This window comes from Nomascus leucogenys, chromosome 4 (genome assembly GCF_006542625.1).
Source record: "Nomascus leucogenys isolate Asia chromosome 4, Asia_NLE_v1, whole genome shotgun sequence".
In the NCBI taxonomy this organism is placed as follows: domain Eukaryota; kingdom Metazoa; phylum Chordata; class Mammalia; order Primates; family Hylobatidae; genus Nomascus; species Nomascus leucogenys.
Genome location: NC_044384.1, coordinates 68,805,152 through 68,832,040, shown reverse-complemented (window position 1 = coordinate 68,832,040; position 26,889 = coordinate 68,805,152). Strand labels below are relative to the sequence as shown.

Genomic DNA, 26,889 nt, shown 5'->3' with positions numbered 1-26,889 from the left:
TCTAGTCCACCAGCATTCCCACGATATATAAGACTTGGTTCCACTTAAAGGCGCACATTAGTCCCATAATTAGGGGGTTTTATAGACAGCACCTTCTCTTAGCAAAGGTCATCTCTACCCACACACCTCACCCTTCCCATGACAAAGGTTAAGGTGATTCTGCTGGGAACACTAGACGAGCAAGCTGTTTGAGGATTACAGTAAAGAAGGGAGATATCCGAACTAAGTCTGGGAAGTTTGAAGATTTGTCCAAATCCCAGAAAAACAAACGATTAACTGGTGTTTATGGCTGTTATTATAAACCAACCAGATGCAAGTTGATACAAACTTCTGAAATCCTAAAGAAACAGAACAATTTGTTAAATGCTATGTTAAGAGCCCTCCCTTCCCTTCCTTCCTTCCTTCCTCCTTTCCTTCCTTTCCCTCCTTTCCCTTTCCCTTTTCTTTTCTTTTTTTTTTTGGGACCGTCTCCCTCTGTTGTCCAGGCTCGAGTGCGGCGGAATGATCTCGGCTCCCTGCCTCGGGCTCCCGTGATTCTCCTGCCTCGGCCTGTCGAGTACCTGGGATTGCAGGTGCACAACACCAGGCCTGGCTGGTTTTTGTGTTTTTGGTGGAGGTGGGGTTTCGCCGTGTTGGCCAGGCTGGTCTCCAACTCCTGACCTCGAGTGATCTGCCCGCCTCGGCCTCCCGAAGTGCTGGGATTACAGACGGAGTCTCGCTCACTCAATGCTCAAAGTTGCCCAGGCTGGAGTGTAGTGGCGTGATCTCGGCTCGCTACAACCTCCACCTCCCAGCCGCCTGCCTTGGCCTCCCAAAGTGCTAAGTACAGTCTCTGCCCGGCCGCCACCCAGTCTAGGAAGTGAGGAGCGCCTCTGCCCGGCCGCCCCATCTGAGAAGTGAGTAGCGCCTCTGCCCGGCCGCCCCATCTGGGAAGTGAGGAGCGCCTTTGCCCAGCCGCCACCCCGTCTAGGAAGTGAAGAGCGTCTCTGCGCCGCCGCCCCGTCTAGGAAGTGAGGAGCACCTCTGCCCGGCCGACCCGTCTGGGAAGTGAGTAGTGCCTCTGCCCGGCCGCCCATCGTCTGGGAAGTGAGGAGCGCCTCTGCCCGGCCGCCCCCTCCGGGAAGTGAGGAGCGCCTCTGCCCGGCAGCCCCGTCTGGGAAGAAGTGAGGAGCGCCTCTGCCCGGCCGCCCCATCTGGGAAGTGAGGAGCGCCTCTGCCCACCACCCTGTCTGGGAAGTGAGGAGCGTCTCTGCCCGGCCGCCCCCTCTGGGAAGTGAGGAGCGCCTCTGCCCGGCCTCCCCGTCTGGGAAGTGAGGAGCACCTCTGCCTGGCCGCCCATCATCTGGGAAGTGAGGAGCGCCTCTGCCCGGCCGCCCCATCATCTGGGATGTGAGGAGCGCCTCTGCCCGGCCGCCCATCATCTGGGATGTGAGGAGCGCCTCTGCCCGGCCGCCCATCGTCTAGGAAGTGAGGAGCGCCTCTGCCTGGCCGCCCCGTCTGGGAAGAAGTGAGGAGCGCCTCTGCGCGGCCGCCCCATCTGGGAAGTGAGGAGCGCCTCTGCCCACCACCCTGTCTGGGAAGTGAGGAGCATCTCTGCCCGGCCGCCCCCTCTGGGAAGTGAGGAGCGCCTCTGCCTGGCCGCCACCCTGTCTGGGAAGTGAGGAGCACCTCCGCCCGGCCGCCCCGTCTGGGAAGTGAGGAGCACCTCTGCCTGGCCGCTGTGCAACCTTCCAAGTGTGAAGTGACAACCTTCGTTGTAGAATGAATGAAGACACTGGCACTGATTATATAACACCTTGACAGCTATCTCAAGTCGTTGGTGGTGGAGGTATTGTAATTATAGAAGAAAGCAAACACACAAATTTGACTAAAGGCGATTTTGTGACTTCTTTCTACTGGCCCTGGCAAAGCAAGGTTATTCTGGATGGAAATAGCCTTGAAAAGGTGATATATATATGAACGTATCTGATTTTTTTTCCCTGTATAATTCTTACTTTGTGCATTTGATATTCAGTTGTGTTTGTAATCACGGAAAAATAAAAGCATATATTTTCTTTAAAAAAAATTAATAAATGACTCCCTGGGCATGGAGATGAGCAATGTAAAAAAAAAAAAAAAAAAAAAAAAGGGCTTTTGCAAGATCCCCTTCCATCCATTATTTATTTTGCTTTGGTTTAATCACATTTTGATTAGCAAAACCAGAAGCATGATGTAGTTGTCTTTATGAAAATCAACTACTAGAATTCCTGAGAATTAAATTAACCAAGTGAATGGAGATACCACAAATTCACTATTTCCTTTTTTAAATAATGTATTTATTTAGTAAAATAGCTAGCTTACCAAGCTAGGTAAAGCTATCATCAAATCTCTAATTCATGTGTACTGGATCCCCACAACCTCCTTCCAGATACAAGAAGTTCAATAACCCAATACCACTGGGGGAAGTCAAGGTACTCACATACAATGTGTCATATTCTGATTTTAGAACAAAATAGTGAGATTATGTACTTGACTATATCCTTAAGATAAAATCTAGAACTAAAACAGGTATGCTATGAAAAATATTAATAATTCTAATGGTCATTACCATAGGAAAGTGTTACTAAAATTGCGCTAGTAGTCATAATAATAATAATAATGGAAAAAGTAACAACAGAAATAATAAAACCATCTAGCCCAAAGATATGTGGAGTCAGGGATGTAACTGTGTTATGTACAGGAGTTATAATTTTAACATTTACCATTGTATGGTGCATCAGATCTGTATTTCCCTGTCATTTTCCCTTATTTCTTCTCTGGTTGAATCAATGCCACATTGACTACCACAAGTGAAAGGCCATTAATTAAGTTATTACAATGAGGGCAGACATAACAAAGGCATGATACCTTTGTACACTCAGGGATGACATTCAGGGATGGAGGATAATATCTACACAAAAGAGATTTAAATGCATCTTACCTAATATCTGAGAGGTCGCACTTGTTTCCAGCGATGGCCATTACAATGTTTTCTGGACCGTGTTCTTTCAGCTCCTTGACCCATTTTTTCAAGGTATAAAATGAATCCTAAACCAACAGTATACACAAATCATTCGAAAGACTCCTCAATATAATATTTCAACTAAGCAGAAATACAAGCCCAGTACAATTTAATGGAGAAAAATATTTTTAGGAGACTCATGCAGATTAACATACTACCTCTCTCTAGGCACAAAAGTTAATATTAGCTGAAATATACTTAAATAGACCATATAAAGTTTTCTAAAATTAAAACTTGATCTAGTTAAGAAAATCATTATCAGTGATTTTTCTCCTATAAATAACATTAATTTAAAATGATAGCCTGGACTCCGCATGAATAAGAATAACAGGACTAAGTAAATGCTCATGCTTACACCAAGAAAGAAACATATATTTAAAGTCCTGTCTTCCTGTTGGCCCTTCACTCACAATTGTCCTCTAGAAAACAGGCCAAGGGCAACACACCACATTTAGGTAGAAGAGGTCAGGAACTCGTGGAAAGTAACAGTGATGGGTCATTAAACTAACAGTCTTATGTGCTGAGTCAACACTCCAGAGAAAAAAAAGTAAATAATACAATTTGCAGGAGTGGGAAAAAATGTCATCAAACTACTGCAGTTATTTGTTGATGGAAGTCTAAGACCTTCAACATGATAAGTAAAAATATACTTATATTATATATACACACACAAAGATTTACTTACATACACGAATGTTATGCTTGGCATTTTAAGTATGTAGTATGATTGAAACAGTAACAAAAATAAGTATTCTGTAATTATAAAGCATGCAGAAATTAAAAATGATTTTCCTTTTCTTTAAAAGCTGACATTCTGCAGAATAGCACTAGCAGGCATGACTTTGCCTCTACAGTCAATTTTAGGAATGAATGGTCATTGTTTAATTTAGCAGATAAATATGGGATACTTTGTTACATATACATGAAATAAACTCACATCTAAATTCTGAAGGAGACATCCTTACCTGCTTGGTAATATCATACACGATAACAGCTGCAGCTGAGCCTCGGTAGTACATGGGAGCCAATGAATGAAACTGTTTAAGAACAACGAACAGTTTTAGGCCAAAGTGAACAGACTTTATTCAATCCCAAATTAAACATAAAAGTTTTATCCTACATCATCCCTATAGGATCCCTAAATTCCTTTCCCATCTAATTTTTCCAGGATTCGTATTATTATTTATTTTATTTTAGTTTTTTGAGATGGTGTTTCACTCTTGTCACCCAGGCTAGAGTGCAATGGCATAATCTTGGCTCATTGCAACCTCCACCTCTTGGGTTCAAGTGATTCTCATGCCTTGGCCTCCCGAGTAGTCAGGATTACAGGCATGCGCCACCACATCTGGATCAGTTTTGTATTTTTATTAGAGACAGAGTTTCACCATGCTGGCCAGGCTGGTCTCAAACTCCTGACCTTAGGTGATCCACCTGCCTCAGCCTCCCAAAGTGCTGGGATTACAGGTGTGAGCCACTGTGCCCAGCCCCAGGGTTCATATTAAATAATAAATTTTCCTCCTCATCAACACATATATATGCTTGTGGTTTATTGACCATGAAATCTACTCTTGGGTAAAGGCCAAAAACAAATTTTATTTTAAATGTTACCATCTTGTGAATTTTCTTTTCTCTGCTGCTCATCATTTCTCTAATATGACTGACCGACCCAGGGCAATCTCATTAGAATTATGTAAAGGAAAGATGCATGGCAAGGAGAGGGAAAGGGAACACTGGTGAAGATCACAGGACCCTTGCTGAGCCATTAATGAGGACCCATCAGCAAGGGCAGCCTTGGCAGCAGCTGCCTCAGGTCTGGAGGGCTGTCACGTCTCCAACGTGGGGCTTCCTCACCTACCTAGGGTCCACAAATGACAAGACAGCAGAGGAGCACCATTCCAAAATGTTAACAAAGCAAGTGCTTCTGGTCACTAGCATCGGTCATCCCCAGACAGGAGAGCTCATTAGTCTCAGAACGCATACATCTTATGTATATTTTGTAGAAGGGTCCAGTCTTAATCTGCATATTTTTTTAAATTAAAAAGTATCCTGGAGGGGCTGTGTGCAGTGGCTCACGCCTGTAATCCCAACACTTGGGAGGCTGAGGCAGGCAGGATCACCTGAGGTCAGGAGTTTGAGACCAGCCTGGCCAATATGGTGAAACCCTGTCTCTACTAAAAATACAAAAATTAGCTGGGCATGGTGGCAGACGCCTGTAATCCCAGCTACTCTGGAGGCTGAGGCAGGAGACACACTAGAACCTGGGAGGCAGAGGTTGCAGTGAGCTAACATTGCAAAACTGCACTCCTGCCCGGAAGACAGGGTGAGATTCCATCTCAAAAAAAAAAAAAAAAAAGTATCCTGGAGGGGTTTTGAAAGTCAATAAGAAAAAGATGGCTTAATAGAAAAATGGACAAAGATATATATAAAGGTAAATCACAGAAGACATATAAATTGCCAACAAATATTTTAAAACATGTTCAATTAGAATTGGAGGAACACCAATAAAAATAAGGAGACACTTATAAATTATTAAATTGTAAAAAGATTTGTGCTGTTCAGTGTTGGTCTAGGTTGGGAAGGGAGGCACACATACTCTACATGGAATGTGCTGAATATCTTCTTTCAAAGCAACTGTTGGTAATATAATCAAAAGTTGAAATGTGCGTCCCAGTTGACCCAGCAATTCCACTTAGAGGAATATATACTGGAGTGGCCATCACACACAGGAAGACACATCCCTGTGCTGTTTATGGGAGCAAACTGGAATTGACTCATGGTATAATGTTATGAACTGAATGCTTGTGTCTCCCCTAAAATCCATGTATTGAAACCCTAACTCCCAACGTGGTGGTATTAGGAGGTGGGGCCTTTACGAGGTAATTAGGGTTAGATGAGGTCACAGATGGGGTTAGTCCCTTATAAGGAGAGAAGGAGACCAGATCTCTCTTCTCTCCCTGCCCTACCCCTATGCGAGATACAGCAAGAAGGCAAGTATCTGCATACCAGGAAGGGGGCCCTCACAGGCACTGAATCTGCCGGCACCTTGATCTCGGACTTCCCAGCTCCCAAATGGTAAGAAATCAACGTGTGTTGTTTAAGCCATCCAGTCTATGTTACTTTGTGCACAGATTAATACATATATGTATGTAATGATATTCTATAGCCATTAAAATGATGATTTATAGGAAAAGAGATCTTTGACATACCGTTAGATGAAAAATAGTCTCAAAACAGCACATATAGCATATAATTGATCATTTATTATGTGGTTAATTTATCGTCATATGATAATATAATGTAGGGTAAAATGTATGTGGGAGTATGTCTCCATGAGCAGGAATAACACAAGGTTCCTCTAAATCTTAACAGGTGGGATTTCCAGCGATTTTTACATTTTCCTTATAAACATCTGTATAGCATAAATTTTTATAATGAGTTTTAAGTAATATGGTTTTTAAGTTTTGAACAAAGCAGCTGTTTTTATTGGGTAGCGGGGAGAGAGCAGGGAGGAAGGAGAAGTGGATCCTGAAGCTTTTCTGGCAAGTGACAAAACCCTAACTCATTATTTTCTTTCCCACAATACTCATGATTGGATCAATACTTGCCAAACTGAAATGATGGTATTTGGAAATCTGAGTCCCCAGGTTTCCCTGTTACCGCACTGAGGAATGCCAGTGAGGCACTCACAACAGTGTGGAAAGGAAGTGAGCCACCCTCCCTGCCTCCAGTCCCTCCATGCAGGTCTCCCTCCTGAAGAGAAAGGACTCTGGAGCCTCTGTGGGTTTCAGAAAAGGGAGAAGGTTGGATGAAGCTCAGGGTGAACCAAGGAGTTCACAACTGAACTGCGCCGTGGCCGAAGATGCCGAAGGGCCGGTGCCACCCACTGCCCCCATTCCAGAACGCACTTGGGGACAGCGACATTTGCCATGCATGCCTTTCCATACTCACTGACTGCCCAACACTGTGTTTGGCATAATTATTAGGCATCCATAAATCTATTTTTAACCCACCATTTGGCAATCTACTCCTTACACTTAAAAAACAAAATCAGATTCCTGCCCAAAGGAAGGAAAAAGCATAATTTTTTTGAAACATTCCTACTTTTCAAAGGATAAGGACCACAGATAAAGTCTCCTTTTACCCCAATTATACAAAATGCCCATTTTTTTTTTCAAAATAGCCTCCATATAAGAGTGGTTCACGTAAACACAAAAAGTAGCAGTCAATACAAACTTTATTTCCCAAAAGTAAAGATATTCATGGACTCAAGCTCAAAGAGGAGCAAACTGAGGGTGTCTTCTAAGACAGAGAGAGTTCATTTTAGGCTAAAGCACCATGAGCTAAATCTAAAACGGTCACTGGCATGGAGGTCTCATGAATTATTGACGAGATCTTGGTATATAATGCATTACTCATTCTTTCCTTCCTCCAAATGGAATCACTTTGAAATAAATCTCTGTTGGTGAAGCCACTTAAATGACTTTATTGCTGGGGACTTGAGGGTTTTAATGAGTTAGAAGTTCACGTCTCAGTTCCAAAACCCAATAATGCATTGACCAAAGGGTGATCTTGGCAGAGGACAAAAAGATAAATCACTTCTAGTCTACAACGTATATGCTTTTCCCCCTTACAAATAGAAAACAAAAGCACCACAATCAGCCTCAGTACTCAACATGACATAGTTCAATTCCTGTGGGGTCAGAATTAAGACTGATGGAACGCTCACATAAAAAGATTCTTCTAGAAATAAAGTTCATAGTCACAGGAGGCTGATAAAGCTTTATTTTTACATCTTACCTTGAAAGGTTATTTGAAAATTAGCACAACAGATGCCAATTCAAAATCTCTTCTTCCCTGACTACCCAGCAAAACATTCTAGAAGACCAAATTAAAATGTTGAGAAATTTTTCAGATGTCATTCAATTATTTAGAACGGCAAGGGGAATTGTGAAAACCCAGTGTGTCTCCTCAAAAGAAATAGTTGTTTATGTCCTTAGTGTGTGTGATTATTTGTTTTCTAATTGCTGGAGGTCCCTATGGTAGGGGAGAAGGGAATGGCCTTCTTCAGGCTCTTGGAACTTCTCAGACTGCTCAGCTTTCGCAGATGGACATTAACCCTGCCCGCAGCTGGTAGAAAATAAATGAGCATGACCTTTCTGGAAAGCAGCTAGACAGTGTGTTTCAAGAATCTTGCAAATGTTCAGATACTTTGATTTGACAATTCCACCTCTTAAGGGAATAATCAGAGATGGTTACAAAGTAACCAGAATTCATTTGAGAATTATCAATGATGCTGAAAAATTGTAAGCAAGCTCAATGTCTAACAATTAAGGAATTGACACATAAATTTTGGCTTAGCCATATGATGGAATATCCAGCAGCAATTAGACTTACGTGTTTGTAAAATATTAAATGGTGCATGAGGCAAGACAGCCTAGTGTGGCATTTTCCTGAGGGTCTTCTGCAGAACACTAGCCCACGTGGAGGTGGCCAGGAGAAAAGGTTTCCTGGCCAAATAAGTTTGAGAAACACCACATATAATAATGCCTCCCCGGAGGTTTACAAAGCATAATTAGTGCATTAAAGGCCCTGAAAATTTTCTACAGTAAAGAAACCTATTTATTTTGGTTTTAGTTCAGAATTCCCATTCATTTTTAAAATCTTGTTTTCAAGTAGTATTTATTAACATCTAGGGACCTAGCATGATCAAGAATCACCTTAGGGGAAGTGAAGAGAACTGGACTCAAAGAGAGTCCTGAGGCTTGGCTTGGCTCTATCCTACTTTTCTTATTTTATGAAACTGGTGCAGTGGGTGGGGTCAGAGACAAAGCTGAGGTTTTTCCAGCTCTGTGACAACCCTTCAGAGCTCACGGCCAAGGTGAAAACAGGCTCAGGATGGAGGCTCTCGCCTTCCCTTTAGCGCACACCTTTTGTTTTCCCATCCTGTACTGCCCTATGTGTGCGCGTGTGCACACACCCACACACCTCAGCAGCACAGTGGAAAGTCTTATTCCAGGAAATCTCCTAATCCTTTAGACCACCTACTCTGCCTCAGGCAACATTCCTTAAATTCAGGTTTGTGGCATCGTAAATTCTACAGCAACAGAATCCTGCAAGTCGGGAATAAGCAGTGGTGGAAAATACATGAGGTTTCCAAACAAGCACAGCTCCAGCTGGGCTCTGCTTCCCAGATGAGAATTATCCAAGCCAGAATGCTCTGGCGTCAGGTCCAGGAACTCGGAGTGATGGGCTTTGTATTATGATTTCCAGAGGACGCTCTGTCCCTGTTGAGTCGCTCAGGCTCGGCCTGGGCGCCTGTGCTGCTCTGTGGCGGGTCAGGTGCAAGGCCACCATGAGGGAGAGTCAAGGGCAGATGCCAAAAAGGGCCCAAGGTCCACTGGGATTCAAACAAAGACAGAAGGGATAGAAGAAAATTCCTGAAATTCTCAACATTTTCAGCTGGCAAAAGTTGAATGGAAAAACACATTACTGAATGTTCTTTCTGTGCCATTCAGAAGAATGCTTCCGACTTTTACATAGATCCTCTCTCTCCACAGAAAAGCAGAGGCCTAGTTAATATGCCTCCTCAGATGTCCTAAAACCCGAGTGTATGCAGAGCTGAATGAAACGGGACTGGGAGACAATACATCGAACTGTTAAGATGTTCTCTCTGAATAATGGCAGTACAGACAAACCACCACTTGCTTTGCTATTTCTGAATTATTCAAAAAACGTTTCTATTATATCATGATACATTACTTCTGCAATGACAGGGGGTGTCTTTTTCTTTTTTTCCCTTTCTTTCATTTTTCTTTGAATGTGTTGTTAGAGCCAAAAAGCTTTCTCAGCATTCAGGGATCCAAGGGTTGAAGCAACAGTACCAGGAGGAAGCTGGGTTTTAGAAGAGACCTGATGAGCACCTGACTCCTTTCTGACAAATGTGCTGCAAGTCTCATTTAGCAGAAAATGACACAACACAAATCCAAACATCTTTCCTCAAAAACGGTGTTGGGAGGAAGGCATGGATTACTTTTATTGATTGACTGGGACAGGGTCTCGCTCTGTCGTCCAGGATGGAGTGCAGTGGTGCCACCACGGCTCACTGCAGCCTCAATCTCCTGGGCTCAATTAATCCTCTCATCTCAGCCTCCCAGGTACCTGGGACTACAGGTGTGTGCCACCATATTCGGTTAATTTTTTTTTAAAGTTTTTATAGAGACAAGGTCACGCTATGTTGCCCAGGCTGGTTCCAAACTCCTAGGCTCAAGTGATCTTTTTGCCTCAGCCTCCCAAAGTGCTGGAATTAAAGGCATGAGCCACTGCACCCCGCTGGATTAGTGTTTTTATAAAAGACAATGTAATGAACTGGAATATTCCAATCCCTAGAATAATGTATAAAAAAAGAAATCAATGATTTGATATGCTGTAGAAATGCATTTTTTCCCACCCATGAAATTGTCCAAGGGCAGCGAACCTCAGCTCATATACCTGCATGTTGGCAAACAAGTGGAATTTCCTAAAACTCCAGAACTATGCCCCACCCCACTCCCAGGTATGTCTATTCGCAGCATACACAGCCACCGTGCTATGCATTTGGGGGGAAAACCAGGATGGTCACGACGATCGTAGAAAGTTGGCCTCATCTCGCCCTCTCTCCGCTCTGCCCAAGTTGGTTTGGTCTCTCCCGTCCTTAGCCTCAGGGTCACAGTAAGTATACCATGTTCAAGACAAGACCCCACCGTGCGGGACAGTAACCTCGCTGCACAGCCCTGAGGAGGCCTCCGAACAGGCCCCATCACACCAGATGCACTCAAAAACATACGGTATCATTCCCCCAATGCGCCTAGCGCCCCGGACTCTGCACTTTGCTGTGCGCCAACCCAGGCTAGCCAGCAAGGCCTTCAGACCCGGCCCCAGCTCTCACACAGCCGTGCCTCCCTCCTGTCCAAGCAAAGTTCGTCTTGCCTTGACTGGACCTCCAAAGTTTCCACGAGAGCCTTCAGATATCCAGTGAGCTCCAAACTGGCCACACAGCCACCAGACAGATCCTGTTTTGAAGTGCTGGATTATGATATTTATTTACACTGACCACAGAATGTATTTACTTTTAACTTTTACTGTGGAAATTTTCAAGCATGTCCACAAGAGAGACTAGAATAATGGACTTCCATCTTCTCATCCCCTGACTTCAAGATCACCACTAACACATGGACCACTGGCTTCCTTTCCACCTCGTCTCACCTCCCGCTCCATTCCTACCCCTGGAGTCTTTTGAAGCAAATACTTGACATCATCTTATGTTAACTGAACATCAGAGTGATTGATTTCTTCCTATATAAATCTGATTGTTTCACTTCCCTGTTCAGAATCCTTCAAACTTAGTATAAAACCCAAGCTCCATTCTGTGGCATCTTGGGTGGGCCCTGGTCCCTTCTCCGGCCCCTCCCCTGCTTGTCTCCCGCCCCGGCCTTCTCGCTGCTCCCTAAACACAGAGGCAGGCCCACCAAGCCTCCGCACCTTCCCTGATGCCTTCTAGCAGCCTAGACCCTCCTCCACCAACATCCTCAAGGCCCCTCCCTCACTTCTGTCACACCTTTAATCAACTGCCACCCTCCCTGAGAACCCTTCCCTGAATCCCTATCTGGACCACAGCAAGGACTCAACAAATATTTAATGACTGAACACATGTAATAGAAATCAATAACCCTGTGAAACCAGGGAGAGAAGACAGAATTGTTCCTGTTATTCAGATGAGAAAACTGAGGCTCAGCATGGTTAAGTGAATTGCCCAAAGACACACAGCTCTTTTTTTTTTTTTTTGAGATGGAGTCTCGCTGTGTTGCCCAGGCTGGAGTGCAGTGGCGCGATCTGGGCTCACTGCAAGCTCCACCTCCCAGGTTCACACCATTCTCCTGCCTCAGCCTCCCAAGTAGCTGGGACTACAGATGCCCGCCACAACGCCCAGCTACTTTTTTTGTATTTTTTTAGTAGAGATGGGGTTTCACCGTGTTAGCCAGGATGGTCCCGATCTCCTGACCTCGTGATCCGCCCGCCTCAGCCTCCCAAAGTGCTGGGATTACAGGCGTGAGCCACCGCGCCCGGTTGACACACAGCTCTTAAATAGTGGAAAAGACTTTGAACACAGGTCTTGACTCCAAATTCCATGCATTTTCCGTTCCTGTGTTGCTTCTCTGAAATGAAACGTTGCTTCAGTTGATATAATTAAGACACAGGTTTACATCAAATGTATTCATTCATTCAACAAACAGTGCCTCACTGTTTGAACACTCAGTATGTGGCAGGCACTGTTCTGAGCAGCAGAGAAACTGGAGTGTGGTGGGCAGAACAGTGTCCCCCAAAGAGGTCCATGTCCTAATCCCCATCACCTGTGACTATGTTAGGGTACATGGGAAGGGGAATAGGGCTCATCAGCTGACCTTCAGATGAGGACATTATCTTGCATTCCTTGGATGGGCCCAGCGTCCTCACAAGGCTCCTCAACAGTGAAAGAGAGAGGCAGGGGAGTGGGAGAGAGATTTGAAGATGCTACTCTGCTGGCTCTGAAGACAAAGGAAGGGGCTTATAAGCCAAGGAATTCGAGTGGTCTCTGAAAAAGGCAAGGAAACAGATTCTGCCCTTGTACCTCCAGGAAGGATTAAGGCCTGCAGATATTTTAATCTTATTCCAGTGAGACCCATTTCTTTTTTTTTTTTTTAATCTTTTTATGTTTTTGTTTTGAGACAAGGTCTCATTCTATTGTCCAGGCTGGAGTGCAGTGGTGCAATCTCGGCTCACTGCAGCCTCAACCTCCTGGGCTCAAGTGATCCTCCTGTCTCGGTCTCCTGAGTAGCTGGGATTACAGCTGCATGTCACCACACCTGGCTAATTTTTAAAAAACTTTTTGTAGAGATGGGAGTCTCGTTATGTTGCCCAGGCTGGTCTTGAACTCCTGGGCTCAGGTGATCCTCCCGTCTCAGCCTCCAAGTAGCTGGGACCACAGGCATGAGACCCATTTCTGACTTCTGACCTTCATAGCTCTAAGGGAGTCTATCTGTGTTGTTTTAAGCCACTGAGTGTGTGGCAATCTGTTACAGCAACAACTGGAAACAAAAAGAGAAAGTGAAGAAGGTAACAAGGTCCCTGCCCTCAAAAAGTGTCCTCTTTTCTTGGAGTGAGGGAGAGTCTGGCACCTTCCACGGGGCCACTCTGGATGCAGAGGTCTTTCTACGGCGAGTCCGTGCTCACTGCAGCCCAGTTGCCTCTGTTAGGACAGGCTGTCAGCGCCTCAGGAGCAGGTTCTTCTGTTACCAAACAAAGTCTATTCGTTAATTTCCTATTCAAGAATGACACTCATAGGCTTTATAGGCCTTTTCTCCTGTATTTTAGCCAGACTTAGGAAATTAGCTCCATAAAAGAAAAGAAGAGGACAGAAGGGAAAGGGAGGGGAAGGGAGGAGAGGAAACAAAACTAGATGAAGTGCTTCTTAGACTCTCGGCAAATCCACCTCCGGACCCCCTGAAACTCCTGTCTCAGCGGCTCTGTGTCTTGGCCCCACGTCCTCTGAGAGTTGGCAGAACGGAAACTTGGCCTCCACCCAAGAGGCACAGACAGTGCCTCATAATTAGAAGCTACTCAGGGCATCCCAAACTAAAACACATGCCAGCAAAATGTCATTGCCTGACCTGGGAGGGTGTTCATCCAGCGCAGTCACTGTACCTCCCCGGAGCAGCCTGTCCCTACCAAGGAGGGGGCATATGGAAGAAGGGGACAAGCACTGGAGAGCAAAGGGCAACAGCAGGGTCTCCAGTGACAAAAGAACCCCCAAGGGGCAAGAGGCAGCCTGGGAGCCTGTGCGTAAGCAGAAGCCTGTCCACGCAGCTCTGAGGCTTTCCCCTCTGCCCGCCTCTGTGTCCCCACGGCCCAGGCCACATCACTCACTGCCAGCATGGCCACCTCCTGGGCTCAGGGCAGAGCTGTTTACAGTGTTTCCCTAAGAACTCCCAAAAGGTATCTTCGTATATGAACATGTCCTTCCTCCTTCTCTCCTGTCACTGGCATTCTGACACCCAGGAGGGCTGTTATACACCTAGATTCCTATTTTCTTACAGGACACAACCCCCCCAAACGGCACAACAGTCCTGGGGGCCACGTCTGTGGACCGAGGCAGCCCCCGCTCCACCTGCACAGCTGCCGTCAGGGTCCCCTCATGCCCTCTCCAATACCTCTGCTCACACTTCGCTTTTGTAGTTTCCAGCACCAATTTTCAAATATCAATGAAACTCTTCCATTGTAAAGTGCTTAATGAAGGATTCCTGGGGCTTCTCCTTAAAGGAGCTCAGCAGGCATGGCCCTCACCACAGCCGTTTATCTCACTTTAACAGCATAAACCCCATCTTCAAGCTCCAGGCCTGCCTCCTCTCCACACAATCGTCACTCAATTTTCTCTTTCAAGAGAGTTACTAGGGGCATGGAGGAAGGGACTATTTCCCTTGCCGGGATCTCAGTTTGCATTGGTTGAAAGCACAGTCATCCCGGCCTGGACAGTATAGTGAGGCCTCGTCTCTGAACAAAAAACAAACAAAAAATATTAGCCAGGCATAGTGGCTGGTGCCTACAGTCCCAGCTACTCGGGAGGTTAAGGCAGGAGGATTGCTTGAGTCCAGGAGGTCAAGGCTGCAGTGAGCTATGATCGCACCACTGCATTCCAGCCTGGGTGACACAGCAAGACCCTGTCTAAGAAAAAAAAAAAAAAAAAAGAAAGGAAAAAGAGAAGAAAAGGAAGCACAGTGCTCTTGTGAAAGGGGTAGGGAGGGGAGCAAAAACTCGCTTGTACTCTATCCTCTCCCATGACGAGGAATGCCTACAAAAATGTTCTATCGTGGGCTGGTGGGGATGGTGCAGGTCAGGGGCAGGATTCTGGGCTGTGCTGCTGGCTGGTGTTGTAGCCAGGCCTGTATTTCCAATGGCTGCAGGAGAAAGAAAGGAGCTGCTCATTCTGAGCTTGTGAGAGGCTCCATTCTTCAAGAACTTCCAAAGGTCAAAATTTCCTCTGACTTTACTAACAGCCTATGAATAGTGAACCACTTTTTTGACCATAGATGCTGGGGCCCTGAAGAAAGCAGGAAAGACAGCAAAAGAGTTTCTTTGGATGTCTGTAAAGCCTGAATTTGACCTCAGCTATCTGCTGCCTCCAGTTCCTTTGCTTTCTCAAGGACCCATTCAGACCCAGCGATTCCGCACAGCTTTGCGCCAGTGCATCCCAGCCCTCTGGGCATATGATCTCCAAACACCTAACCTTTCAAACCATGCAGACTGGCAGTCGCTTGCAAAATTAATCTGAAGGAGGTGAGCAAGTGGTATGGCTGAACAGCCTGGGGTGCCCAGTTCTCCTGACTGCATGCATTAAACCGTGGGCTCCTGGAGGGTGTGAGTGTGGTTCCCTCTTACAGGCATGCACCACCACACCCAGGTAATTTTTTAGTTTTTGTAGAGACAGGGTCTCACTATGTTGCCCAGGCTTATCTTGAACTCCTGGGCTCAAGCTGTCCTTCCACCTTGGCCTCCCAAAGTACTGGGATTAAAGGTATGATTCACTGTGCCTGACCTAATTCTTAATTCAAAATTTTTTCTCTGAGGTCAACATTTCTAACCTACATGTAGATTCCAAAGAGTTGAAAGACAGCTGGCAACTTCCTTATCGTTGATAATTTAAAGGTTTAAGGAGCAGGTAACCCCAAAGTCATCTACAAAATCAACATAATCCTGACCAAAATCCCAGCTGGATTCTTTTGATAAATATTTACAAGCTGATCCTAAAATTCATTTGGAAATGCGACATACACAGGATAGCTAAAACAATCTTGAAAAAGAACAAAGTTGGAGAACTCACATTTTCCAATTTGAAAGCTTACTACAAAGCTACAGTAATCAAGACAATGTGGTATTGGCATAAGGAGAAAAAATGTATATCAAAGGAATAGAACTGAGAGTCCAGAATCAGAGCCTCAAATTTATGGTCAGGTGATTTTCAACAAAGGTGCCAAGACAATCGGGCAAAGAATAGTCTTTTCAATAAACTGTGTTGGGACAACTGGACAGCTGCCTGCAAGGAATGAAGCTGGATCCTGTCCTTACAACATGCACAGAAATTAACTCCAAATGCATCACAGGGATAAGAGTGAGAGCTAAGACTATAAAACTCTCAGAAGAAAATGCAGGAGTAAACCTTTACGACCTTAGGTTAGACAAAGACAAGTGTTGGTGAGAATATGGAGAAACTAAAGCCTTATACACTGTTAGTTTTCCACTTTGGAAAACAGTTTGGCAGTTCCTCTAAATGCTAGTCATAGAGTTACCATATGACCCATCAATTTCACTTCTAGATACATACCTAAGAGATTTTTAAAAACATACATCTGGCCGGGCACGGTGGCTTACGCCTGTAATCCCAACACTTTGGGAGGCCGAGGCAGGTGGATCGCCTGAGGTCAGGAGTTTGAGACCAGCCTGGCCAACATGGTAAAACCCTGTCTCTACTAAAAATACAAAAAATTAGCCAGGCATGGTGGTGACTGGCTGTAATCCCAGCTACTGGGGAGGCTGAGGCAGGGGAAAGCTTGAAACCAGGAGGCAGAGGATGCAGTGAGCCAAGATCGCGCCACTGCACTCCAGCCTAGGTGACAGAGCAAGACTCCATCTCAAAAAAAAAAAAAAATACATCTACACAAAGAATTGTACATGAATGTTCACAGCTATTCATAATAGCCAAAAAGTTGGGGGAAAGTGGATATCCATCAACTGATGAGTGGCTAAACAAAATGTGGTCTATCCATACAATGGAATACTATTCTGCCATAAAAAGGAAATACTTTTATGACCCACACCACAATGTGAACCTTGATAATCTTATCCTAAGTGAAAGGATCCAGTCACAAAGAACCACAGGTTGTATGATTCCATTTGTATGAAATGTCCAGATTAGGCAAATCTAGAGACAGAAGGTATCCCAGGGCTGAGGGATGTAGAGGGGGAACTGGGAGTGACTGCTAATTCATAGGGGTTTCTTTCTGGACTCATAAAAATGCTCTAAAATGGATTGAGCTGATGGTTGAACAATTCGGAATGCACCAGAGCCCACCAAGGTGCATACTTTAGATGGATGAATTGTATGGTACGTGAATTGGATCTCAGTAAAGCTGTTTTTAAATAAAGAAAAGAGGCTGGTAATACTCCACATACTGATAGTCAACACAGAAACAAATGTGGACAGAAGCAATTTTCAGTGAATGTGATTTCTAACTGCTAAAGCTCCAGGGTGGGTTATACAGAAAAGATGAAAGTTGGCTCATCTGCTTCCGAGGCCAACAGAGAATGAGGACAAAAAGCTCAGAGACAGAAGCCTGAGTGGGTCTAGAACAGGTAAGGAGGGGGTCAGGGAAAGAACTCCCTGCCAAGGAAAAAGTACAGAGAATTCCACCACTGCCGCTTCACTGCGCTCTTTTTAGAAACCATTTTCCAACATGGGGAGGGGTCGTCTGAGCCAAGAGGAAGGAATAAATATATCTTCAGAGCCATGGAAAGTCAAACATTAGCTCTACAGCTTCAGGTTTTTTAATGGGAAATTTGTGTTGGAACGTCATGAACTGTAAAAGTATAGCATGGTGGAAAAAAACGGAAGGGAGATGGCTGAAGAAAGTTTCAGGTTGGAAGAAGTTGGTCCTCCATGGTATATAGAGCAAGAGAACCCAGGAGGGGCCTCTGGTAGATTAAAGTATTATCCCCAGCTCTTCACCTCTCCATGAACCCATGCCCTATTTATGCCAATGTTGCTTTTCAGTTCCTCTCACTAAAAGCCACTCTATGTGTTGACTCTAGGCTCCTGCAGGGAGCTGGGCAGGTAAATTCCCTTCTGTCAGCTGTGGACCGCTCTAGGCATGGCTTCTGTGTAGATCCTTGGAAAGGTGCCTGCTGACCTGCTACTCTGTACTGTTCACAGCTTGGTGTGAAGCAGAAACCAGCACAATAACCCATTCCAAGAGGACAGGATAAAAACTTCCCAAAGGCCACACTGATGGTACAACAGAGGAAGCCCAATGGCACTCTTCCCCTCTTCATAGCCCTTGGTGGTACCAACACACCATGCACAAATCTTACAAATGTCAAGCTTCCAACAAATGGGATTCAACTGGGAAATGGTTAAATTTCTCAAAAAACATTTTTGTTAATAGACACACCCTATGAATTACCATATCGCCACTGAATGAATGAGACAGGATGCCCATGACACACAGTTGGATTAAAAAAGCAACATTCTGACAGAGTATCAAGAATGAATAGGCTGGGCACGGTGGCGCGCCTGTAGTCCCAGCTACTCTGGAGGCTGAGGCGGGAGAATCGCTTGAGCCCAGGAATTTGAGACTACAGTGAGCTATGATCATGCCATGGCACTCCAGCCTGGGTGACAGAGTGAGACCCTGTCTCTAAAATAAATAAATAAAAATAAATAGAATGAATACTCTCTTATACAAAGAGGAGGAGGATCCCCTTAGATTCCTGTGCTCAGGGGAAGAAAAAATAATTTTCCAAGAGTACAAATTTGTACCACAAATATAAGACAGAATTATTACTAGGCAGTAAGTAGGGCATTAACCAGAATGCTGCGTATGTTAGGCAGAACTTGGCGCAATAATTCCACAAATAAATAAATACTGAGTCATGAACACAAGCAAACCACTGAGTTGAGCTTTCTTCCTTTAAGGACACAGAAATCTATGTCTTTGGCCAGGCTTGGTGGCTCACGCCTATAATCCCAACACTTTGGGAAGCCAAGTGAAATGGATTGCTTGAGGCCAGGAGTTCAAGACCAGCCTGCACAACATAGCAAGACCTCATCTCTACAAAATTTTTTTTTGAGACGGAGTCTTGCTCTTTCACCCAGATTGGGGTGCAGTGGTGCAATCTCAGCTCACTGCGACCTTCGCCTTCTGGGTTCAAGCGATTCTCTCGTGTCAGCCTCCTGAGTAACTGGGACTACATGTGCCACCACACCCAGCTACTTTTTCTATTTTTAGTAGAAACGGATTTCACCATGTTGGCCGGGCTGGTCTCGTACTCCTGACCTCGTGATCCACCCACCTCGGCCTCCCAAAGTGCTGGGATTACAGGCGTGAACGACCGTGCCTGGCCCAATTTTTTGGTTTTTTTTTTTTTAATTAGCTGCGCATAGTGGCATACACTGGTAGTCTCAGCTACTCAGGAGGCTGGAGCAGGAGGATTGACTAGGCCTGGGACTTTGAGGTTGCAGTGAGCTATGATTGCATCACTGCCCTCCAGCCTGGGTGACAGGGTGTGACCCTGTCTTAAAAAGATAAAATAAAATAAGAAAGAAAAAAAGAAATCTGTCTTTATATGGTCACATCATAAACCCAAAGTGATTGTTTGTTTAAAATTATGAAAACTAAAAGAACAATAACAGATTTCTATGATGATAAAGAGGGGTAATAAAATTCACTGGACTCCAATAATTAATGAGACAGAACAAATAGCAATAGGCACAAGCAACAGCAGGGAATTTATTTTTAGCTCAAACATTAGGCAACATCATTACAAGCACAATTAAAGCCAGCAACAAGCTGCCAAAACAATTGAAAAATTGCCATTACTGGAGAGATGCAAGACTCCACCAGGGGACACCAGACAAGGACAGCCCGAGGACAACGAAATCAGGCCGTCGAGGGCTGGGGAGATCAGGTGACCACACTGCCATATGGATATCACTCACACACTCTCCACAAATCTAGACTCTAAAAATGTTCACTTTGAAATCGTTATCCCAAACTAAATCCGTCTTCCTCAAAGTATAAAGAAAGAATATCCCTCCTGTGGAGGCATGCCTTCCACGTATAATACTAGTGGTTTCCTTAAAATTATGAATGTATCAGTGGAGTCAGATGTCTACAACCTCTAAACGTCAAATTTTAGGAAAAGCAATCACAATAATTAGAATTACGATCATTTGAAAACTTCCCGCTGGTATTTTTCTTTGCGATGGTAAATGGAGCAAACTACAAACTACAATAGTCATTTTAGCAGAGTTCAAGTTTCTTCAAAAGACTATTCCTTGAATAGCCTGTTAGAGGTAAGTGTTAAACATTCTGTTTTGATCACACAGAAATCTCTCCTTTGTGACACTGTGATATCAAATGAAAACAGCAGGTTATAAAGAATCACAATCCCATTGATATAAAATTATCAATCACATACAGATATCTGAAGAATGGTCATCTAATATCCATAGTGGAAATATCTGGGTAGTGGGAGTTTGGATAGTTTTACTTTCAACCATATGGTTTTTTGTCAATCAAAATAAAACTACAAAGCTCAGGACCCAGACTGCTGGATTCAATTTTCAGCTTTACACCTTATTAGCTCTGTGACATTGTGAAAGTTATTTAATGTTTCTGTGTCTCAATGACCTCACCTGCAAATGGGAATAAGGACAGTTTCTACCTCAAAGTGCTTTTGCAAGGAGGGCTGAATGCTTCAGTACACACAGGCACTCAGAACAGTACGTGGAACACAGCAAGTCATCAGGGAACGTCCACCAGCAGGAGAAGCAGAAGCATTGCTGACATTAAGCCAGCGATTCACAAAATTGACTTACTGTGTTCATTAAAGGCAGCTGCAAAAGCAACTATTTCATAGCCAGAGGTAAAAAGGGAATCAAGAAACTCTCTCTGCTTAAGTTTACATAACAATAAAAACAAAAAACCAGCAGATCAACTACAAGTAACACACACATATATCAAGAAGTGAGGTCTCTAAGTAGACATTTTTCCTTGAATGGGTCACCTCATTTGAGGAATAGGCAGGCACAGCTGACGGAGTTGAAGAGGTGCCCCAGGCAGCTGCTTCCCGTGCACAGAAGTCTGTGTTCTCAATTTAGCAGAAAAATAGAAGACTTTCTAATGAGGTTAGTATTTATAGGCCAGAATATTCATCCTAATTTATTTCTTAAAACTGTTTAAAATGTATTTTTTAAGAAAATGTTTTTTATTTAAATATTTAATATCACTTTAATTAATATTTACTTCAGCATTCTGAAGGTCTTTTAAAGCATGTATTCTAAAGCAGAATTCATAAAAGACAAGATTATTGATTTGACCCTAAAAAACAAGTTTGACCATTAGAAACCTAAAATAGAAATTATAATATAAATAACAAATGGAGACATTATGTATAATTTAATGTTAAGAGATTCTTACAAATTACCCAAGAAAAAAGTGGGTAAAGCTATAATCATTCAATTATTAAGATCAGAAATGAAAAGGCTAAAAAATATGAAAAAAGTTTAAAGTCATTAGAAAGCAAATATATATTTTTTAAAGGATTATTTTTTCTTTCTCATTTTAATATAATACTTACTTTGGGTAAAAGTGAAAGTACATAACAGTGAAACACTGTGGGTCCAAATAACAGGTGGATTTTACAGTATGTATCAGAGACTCTGAACTAGCAATTCCACATCTAAAATTTTAGATTAAGATTAAGTGCATATTTTAGCACGCTTCTTTTAGCTTTATTTTATTATTATTTTTTAAATTTCAGTAGGTTTTTGGGGAACAGGTGGTGTTTGCTTACAAGAGTAAATTCTCTAGTGGTAATTTCTGAGATTTTGGTGCACCCATCACCCAAGTAGTGTACACTGTACACAGTGTGTAGTTTTTATCACTCACCCCCACTCCCACCCTTTCCTGCAAGTCACCAAAGTCCATTGTATCATTCTTATGCCACTGTGTCCTCATAGCTTAGCTCCCACTTATGAGTGAGAACATACGATGTTTAGTTTTCTATTCCTGAGTTACTTCATTTAGAATAATGGTCTCCAATCGCATCCAGGTTGCTGTGAATGTCATTATTTAGTTCCTTTTTATGGCTGAGTAGTATTCAGTAGTATTGTATGGTGTATAGATATACCACATTTTCTTTACCCACTCATTGACTGATGGGCATTTGGGCTAGTTCCATATTTTTACAATTGCAAATTGTGCTGCAATAAACATGCGTGTGCAAGTATCTTTTCTGTGTAATGATTTCTTTTCCTCTGGGTAGATAGCGGGAGTGGGACTGCTGAATCAAATGGTAGATCTACTTTTAGTTCTTTAAGGAATTGCCATACTGTTTTCCATAGTGGTTATACTAGTTTACGATCCCATCAAGAGTGTAAAACTGTTCCCTTTTCACCACATCCACGCCAACATCTATTATGTTTTGATTTTTTGATTATGGTCATTCTTAAAGAGTAAGGCCGTATCGTATTGTGGTTTTGATTTTCATTTCCCTGATAATTAGTGATGTTGAGCATTTTTTCATGTTCATTGGCCGTTTGCATAAATTCTTCTGAGAAGTGTCTATTCATGTCCTTAAACCACATTTTGATGGGATTGTTTGTTTTGTTCTTGCTGATTTTGTTGAGTTCCATGTAGATCTGGATATTAGTCCTTTGTCAGATGTATGGATTGTGAAGACTTTCTCCCACTCTGTGGATTGTCTGTTTACTCTGCAGATTATTTCTTTTGCTGTGCAGAAGCTTTTTAGTTTAATTAAGTCCCATCTATTTATCTTTTTCTTTGTTGCATTTGCTTTTGGGTTTTTGGTCATGATTCCTTTGCCTAAGTCAATGTCTTGAAGGGCTTCTCCAATGTTATCTTCTAGAGTTTTATGGCTTCAGGTCTTAGATTTAAGTCTTTGATCCATCTTGCATTGATTTTTGTATAGGGTGAGAGATGAGAATCCAGTTTCATTCTCCTACATGTGGCTTGCCAATTATCCCAGCATCATTTGTTGAATAGGATGTCCATTTCCCACTTTATGTTTTTGTTTGTTTCGTCAAAGATCAGTTGACTGTAAGTATTTGGCTTATTTCTGGGTTCTCTATTCTGTTCCATTGGTCTATAAACCTATTTTTATACCAGTACCATGCTGTTTCGATGACTATGCCCTTATAGTATAGTTTGAGGTCGGGTAATGTGATGCCTCCAGATTTGTTCTTTTTGCTTAGTCTTGCTTTGGCTATGCAGGCTCTTTTTTGGTTCCATATGAATTTTAGGATTGTTTTTTTCTGGTTCTGTGAAGAATGACGGTGGTTGCTTTTTTTGTTTTTTTGTTTTTTGTTTTTTTGAGACAGAGTCTCTCTCTGTCACCCAGGCTAGAGTACAGTGGCATGATCTCAGCTCACTGCAACCTCCACCTCCCGGGTTCAAGTGATTCTTCTGCCTCAGCCTCCCAAGCAGTTGGGACTACAGGCATGTGCCACCACGCCCGACTAATTTTTGTATTTTTAGTAGAGACAAGGTTTCACCATATTGGCCAGGCTGGTCTCGAACTCCTGACCTCATGATCCACTCACCTCAGCCTCCCAAAGTGCTGGGATTACAGGCATGAGCCACCGCGCCCAGCCTGAATGATGGTGTTATTTTGATGGGAATTGCATTGAATTTGTAGACTGCTTTTGGCAGTATGGTCATTTTCACAATATTGATTCTACCCATCCATGAGCATAGGATGTGTTTCCATTTGTTTGTGTCTATGTCTATGATTTCTTTCAGCAGTGTTTTTAAAATGTTTTAATCTACAAATATGGGAACATTTGTTTTAAAAGGGAATTTAGGTAAAATGAAAATTATATAAATTACCACTTGATTAGTTAGGAGATGATAATGAAAATTATAGATTATCCTGAATCCTGGATTCTTCCTTTTAGAAAGACAATAAACGGATCAATAATTGAATTAAGTCCCCAAACAGTAGCTCACACCTGTAATTCCAGCACTTTGGAAGGCCAAGGCAGAAGGACTGCTTGAGCCCAGGAGTTCAAGACCAGCCTGGGCAACATAGCAAGACCTTGTCTCTACAAAAAAAATTTAAAAATTAACCCAGAGTGATGGTGAGCACCTGTGGTCCCTGCTACTCGGGAGGCTGAGGTGAGCTGCGATTGCACCACTGCACTCCAGCCTGGGTGACAGAGCAAGACCCTGTCTCAAAATAAAGTGAATTAAATAATATATTGGAAGATGATAAGAACTGTGGAGAAAAATGAAGCAGGAAGTGAGTGGAGTAGGGCAAGAAAATGAGGTGGTGACATTTTAAACAGGGAGGTATAGAAGGTGACATTTGAGTTTGGATCAGACAAGGGAAAATTCTACCAATTTTACTCCATAGTCATCAACTCCGATAATTTCAATCAAGCTAATAGCTCTTGGCTAAGAAAAGGTATTGGTTATCTCTGCTTGGCTATCCGTTTCAACTTTTTTTTTTTTTTTTTTTTTTTGAGCTGGAGTCTCGCTCTGTCGCCCAGGCTGGAGTGCAGTGGCGTGATCTCGGCTCACTGCAACCTCCGCCTCCTGGGTTCACGCCATTTTCCTGCCTCAGCCTCCTGAGTAGCTGGGACTACAGGCGCCTGCCACTACACCTGGCTAATTTTTTGTATTTTTAGTAGAGACGGGGTTTCACTGTGTTAGCCAGGATGGTCTCGATTTCTTGACCTCATGATCCGCCCGCCTTGGCCTCCCAAAGTGTTGGGATTACAGGCGTGAGCCACCGCGTCCAGCCTCAACTTTTATGTTATGACTGACACCTGCAATCCCAGCACTTTGGGAGGCCAAGGTGGGAGGATTACTTGAGGCCAGGAGTTCAAGACCAGCTTGGGCAACATAGCAAGACCCCTGGCTCTATAAAAGAAAAAAAAAATCAGCCAGGTGCAGTGGCTTGTGCCTGTAGTCCCAGCTACTCAAGAAGCTGAGGCAGGAGGGTCTCTTGAGCCCAGGAGGTCAAGGGTGCAGTGAGCCATAATTGTGCCACTGCACTCCATCCTGGGAGACACAGCAAGACACAGCAACTTTTATAATATACGCTCTAGTTATTATGCAAGTATCCAGTAATAGACACTGTGTTAGTATTCGTCATTTTCCTTTTTTGAATCTAAAGGCATGACCTTCTAAAATATATAGTCTTCTCCATAAGTATTTTCAGCAAAAAAAGAGAATTAGGAGTAAAAGAGAAGTCATCCACTGTTTTGATAACCCAGCATCCACTGACCCATTTTTCCAGTAAGAGACCTCAGATTTTCCTTGGGACGCTAAGCCTACCTGACTTCCAGACAACGTGGTTCAGGTGGGGCTGACACCAGCCTTTGCCTCTAGGGGTCAGTGTACTGCCAGGTCCCACCAGTAGGGGCACCAAACCCCCCAGAACATGGTACCACCTGAAGTTCAGGAGTGGGCATGGGGCCTAAGGCAGGCCAATGAGAACTCGGAGGCACTAAGATGTATGTTCCCACTTGCAGAAAAGGTGCATGCTCACCCGGTAGTTGCTAAAAAGGCTGAAGGTAGGTGTAGAGATGCTTTTGGGGCCATCCTTACCACCCTTGAGGTAAGGAGGGAGGGTGAGTCTGCCTAAAAATGAATCAAATCGAGAGTGCAACCACAATTGCACTAAATGGAAAGAAACAGAAATAAAGAGAGATGGGCACCTCTCACAACACATTTGGGGACCTGAACTCAGCCCCGCCTCACCCTAGGAACCCACTTAGACTTTTCGCATAGCTAATGAGTACATTTTCTTTTTGCTTACATCATTTCAAGCTAGGTTTCTGTCACCTGCAACCAAGAGTCTTATCTAACGCAAACAAACCTTCAGAAGCTGATCTTATTTTCACTGGATCTTGTTCTCACCAAAAAACAGCATATACTCACCCGTTCCTGACCAGCAGTGTCCCAGATGAGGAACTTGTGAAGTTCATTTCCACAAGGCACAGTTTTGGTCATAAAAGATGCCCTGAAAAAAGAGAGTCAGCATCTCCACATTACTGCATTGTTTCTTCACAAAGATTCACAAATCAAACAAGTTAAATGCTACACCTCAGCAGGACCCCAAAAAGCCCTGGTCCTTGGGAACCACTAAGACAAGAAAAGGGCTAGAAGACTCATGACACCCAAAAGAAAATATTTCGCATTTTCTGTTAGTTCAACTGGGGGTTTTGAAACAAAACAAAACAAAACAAAGGTGGCATTCAAAAGACTGTTTCTGGCCGGGCGCGGTCATTCATGCCTGTAATCCCAGCACTTTGGGAGGCCAAGGTGAGCAGATTACAAAGTCAGGAGTTCAAGACCAGCCTGGCCAATATGGTGAAACCCCGTCTCTACTAAAAATACAAAAAATTAGCCAGGCCTGGTGGCAGTGTGGTGGCAGGCACCTGTAGTCCCAGCTACTTGGGAGGCTAAGGCAGGAGAATTGCTTGAAACCAGGAGGCAGAGGTTGCAGTGAGCCAAGATCGCACCATGGCACTCCAGCCCAGGTGACAGTATGAGACTTCATCTCAAAAAATATATATATATAATAATAAAATGAAATAAAAATAATACAAAAATTAGCTGGGCGTGGTGGCGGGTGCCTGTAGTCCCAGCTACTTGGGAGGCTGAGGCAGGAGAATCACTTGAACCCAGGAGGCAGAGGCTGCAGTGAGGCAAAATTGCACCACTGCACTCCAGCCTGGGTGACAGAGCAAGACTCCGTCTCAAAAAAAAAAAAAAAAAAAAAAAAAAAGATTGTGTTTCTAAAACCAGTTAGCTTCAATTATTAAAATACCCCCAGCTCTCAGAAAAGAATGACCTTGGATTTTAAAAACTTATTACAATAATTAAGAGTGAAAATAGCAGCTGGTATGTTGGCATGTAATGTTTTTGGTCTTACAATGGCATAAAGAAAAAGTTGTCTTACATATTTGCTATGCTAATACGAATCCAACACTAGTAGCAACTAATAGAATACTATATCTAAGTCCCAACCTGCTT

General features: G+C 43.6%; 1 protein-coding gene across 1 annotated transcript in view; it reads right to left on the bottom strand.

Annotated features, from left to right (window-relative positions):
• The window catches only part of RAB31 (RAB31, member RAS oncogene family), a 153,991-nt gene that overhangs the window by 45,550 nt on the left and 81,552 nt on the right, over positions 1-26,889 (bottom strand). The window contains exons 3-5 of the mRNA XM_030810764.1: positions 25,792-25,873; positions 4,006-4,077; positions 2,960-3,066 (exon numbers count right to left, since the gene is read on the bottom strand). Coding sequence (XP_030666624.1) covers positions 2,960-3,066; positions 4,006-4,077; positions 25,792-25,873 — 261 coding nt within the window. The remainder of the gene's footprint in view (positions 1-2,959; positions 3,067-4,005; positions 4,078-25,791; positions 25,874-26,889) is intronic.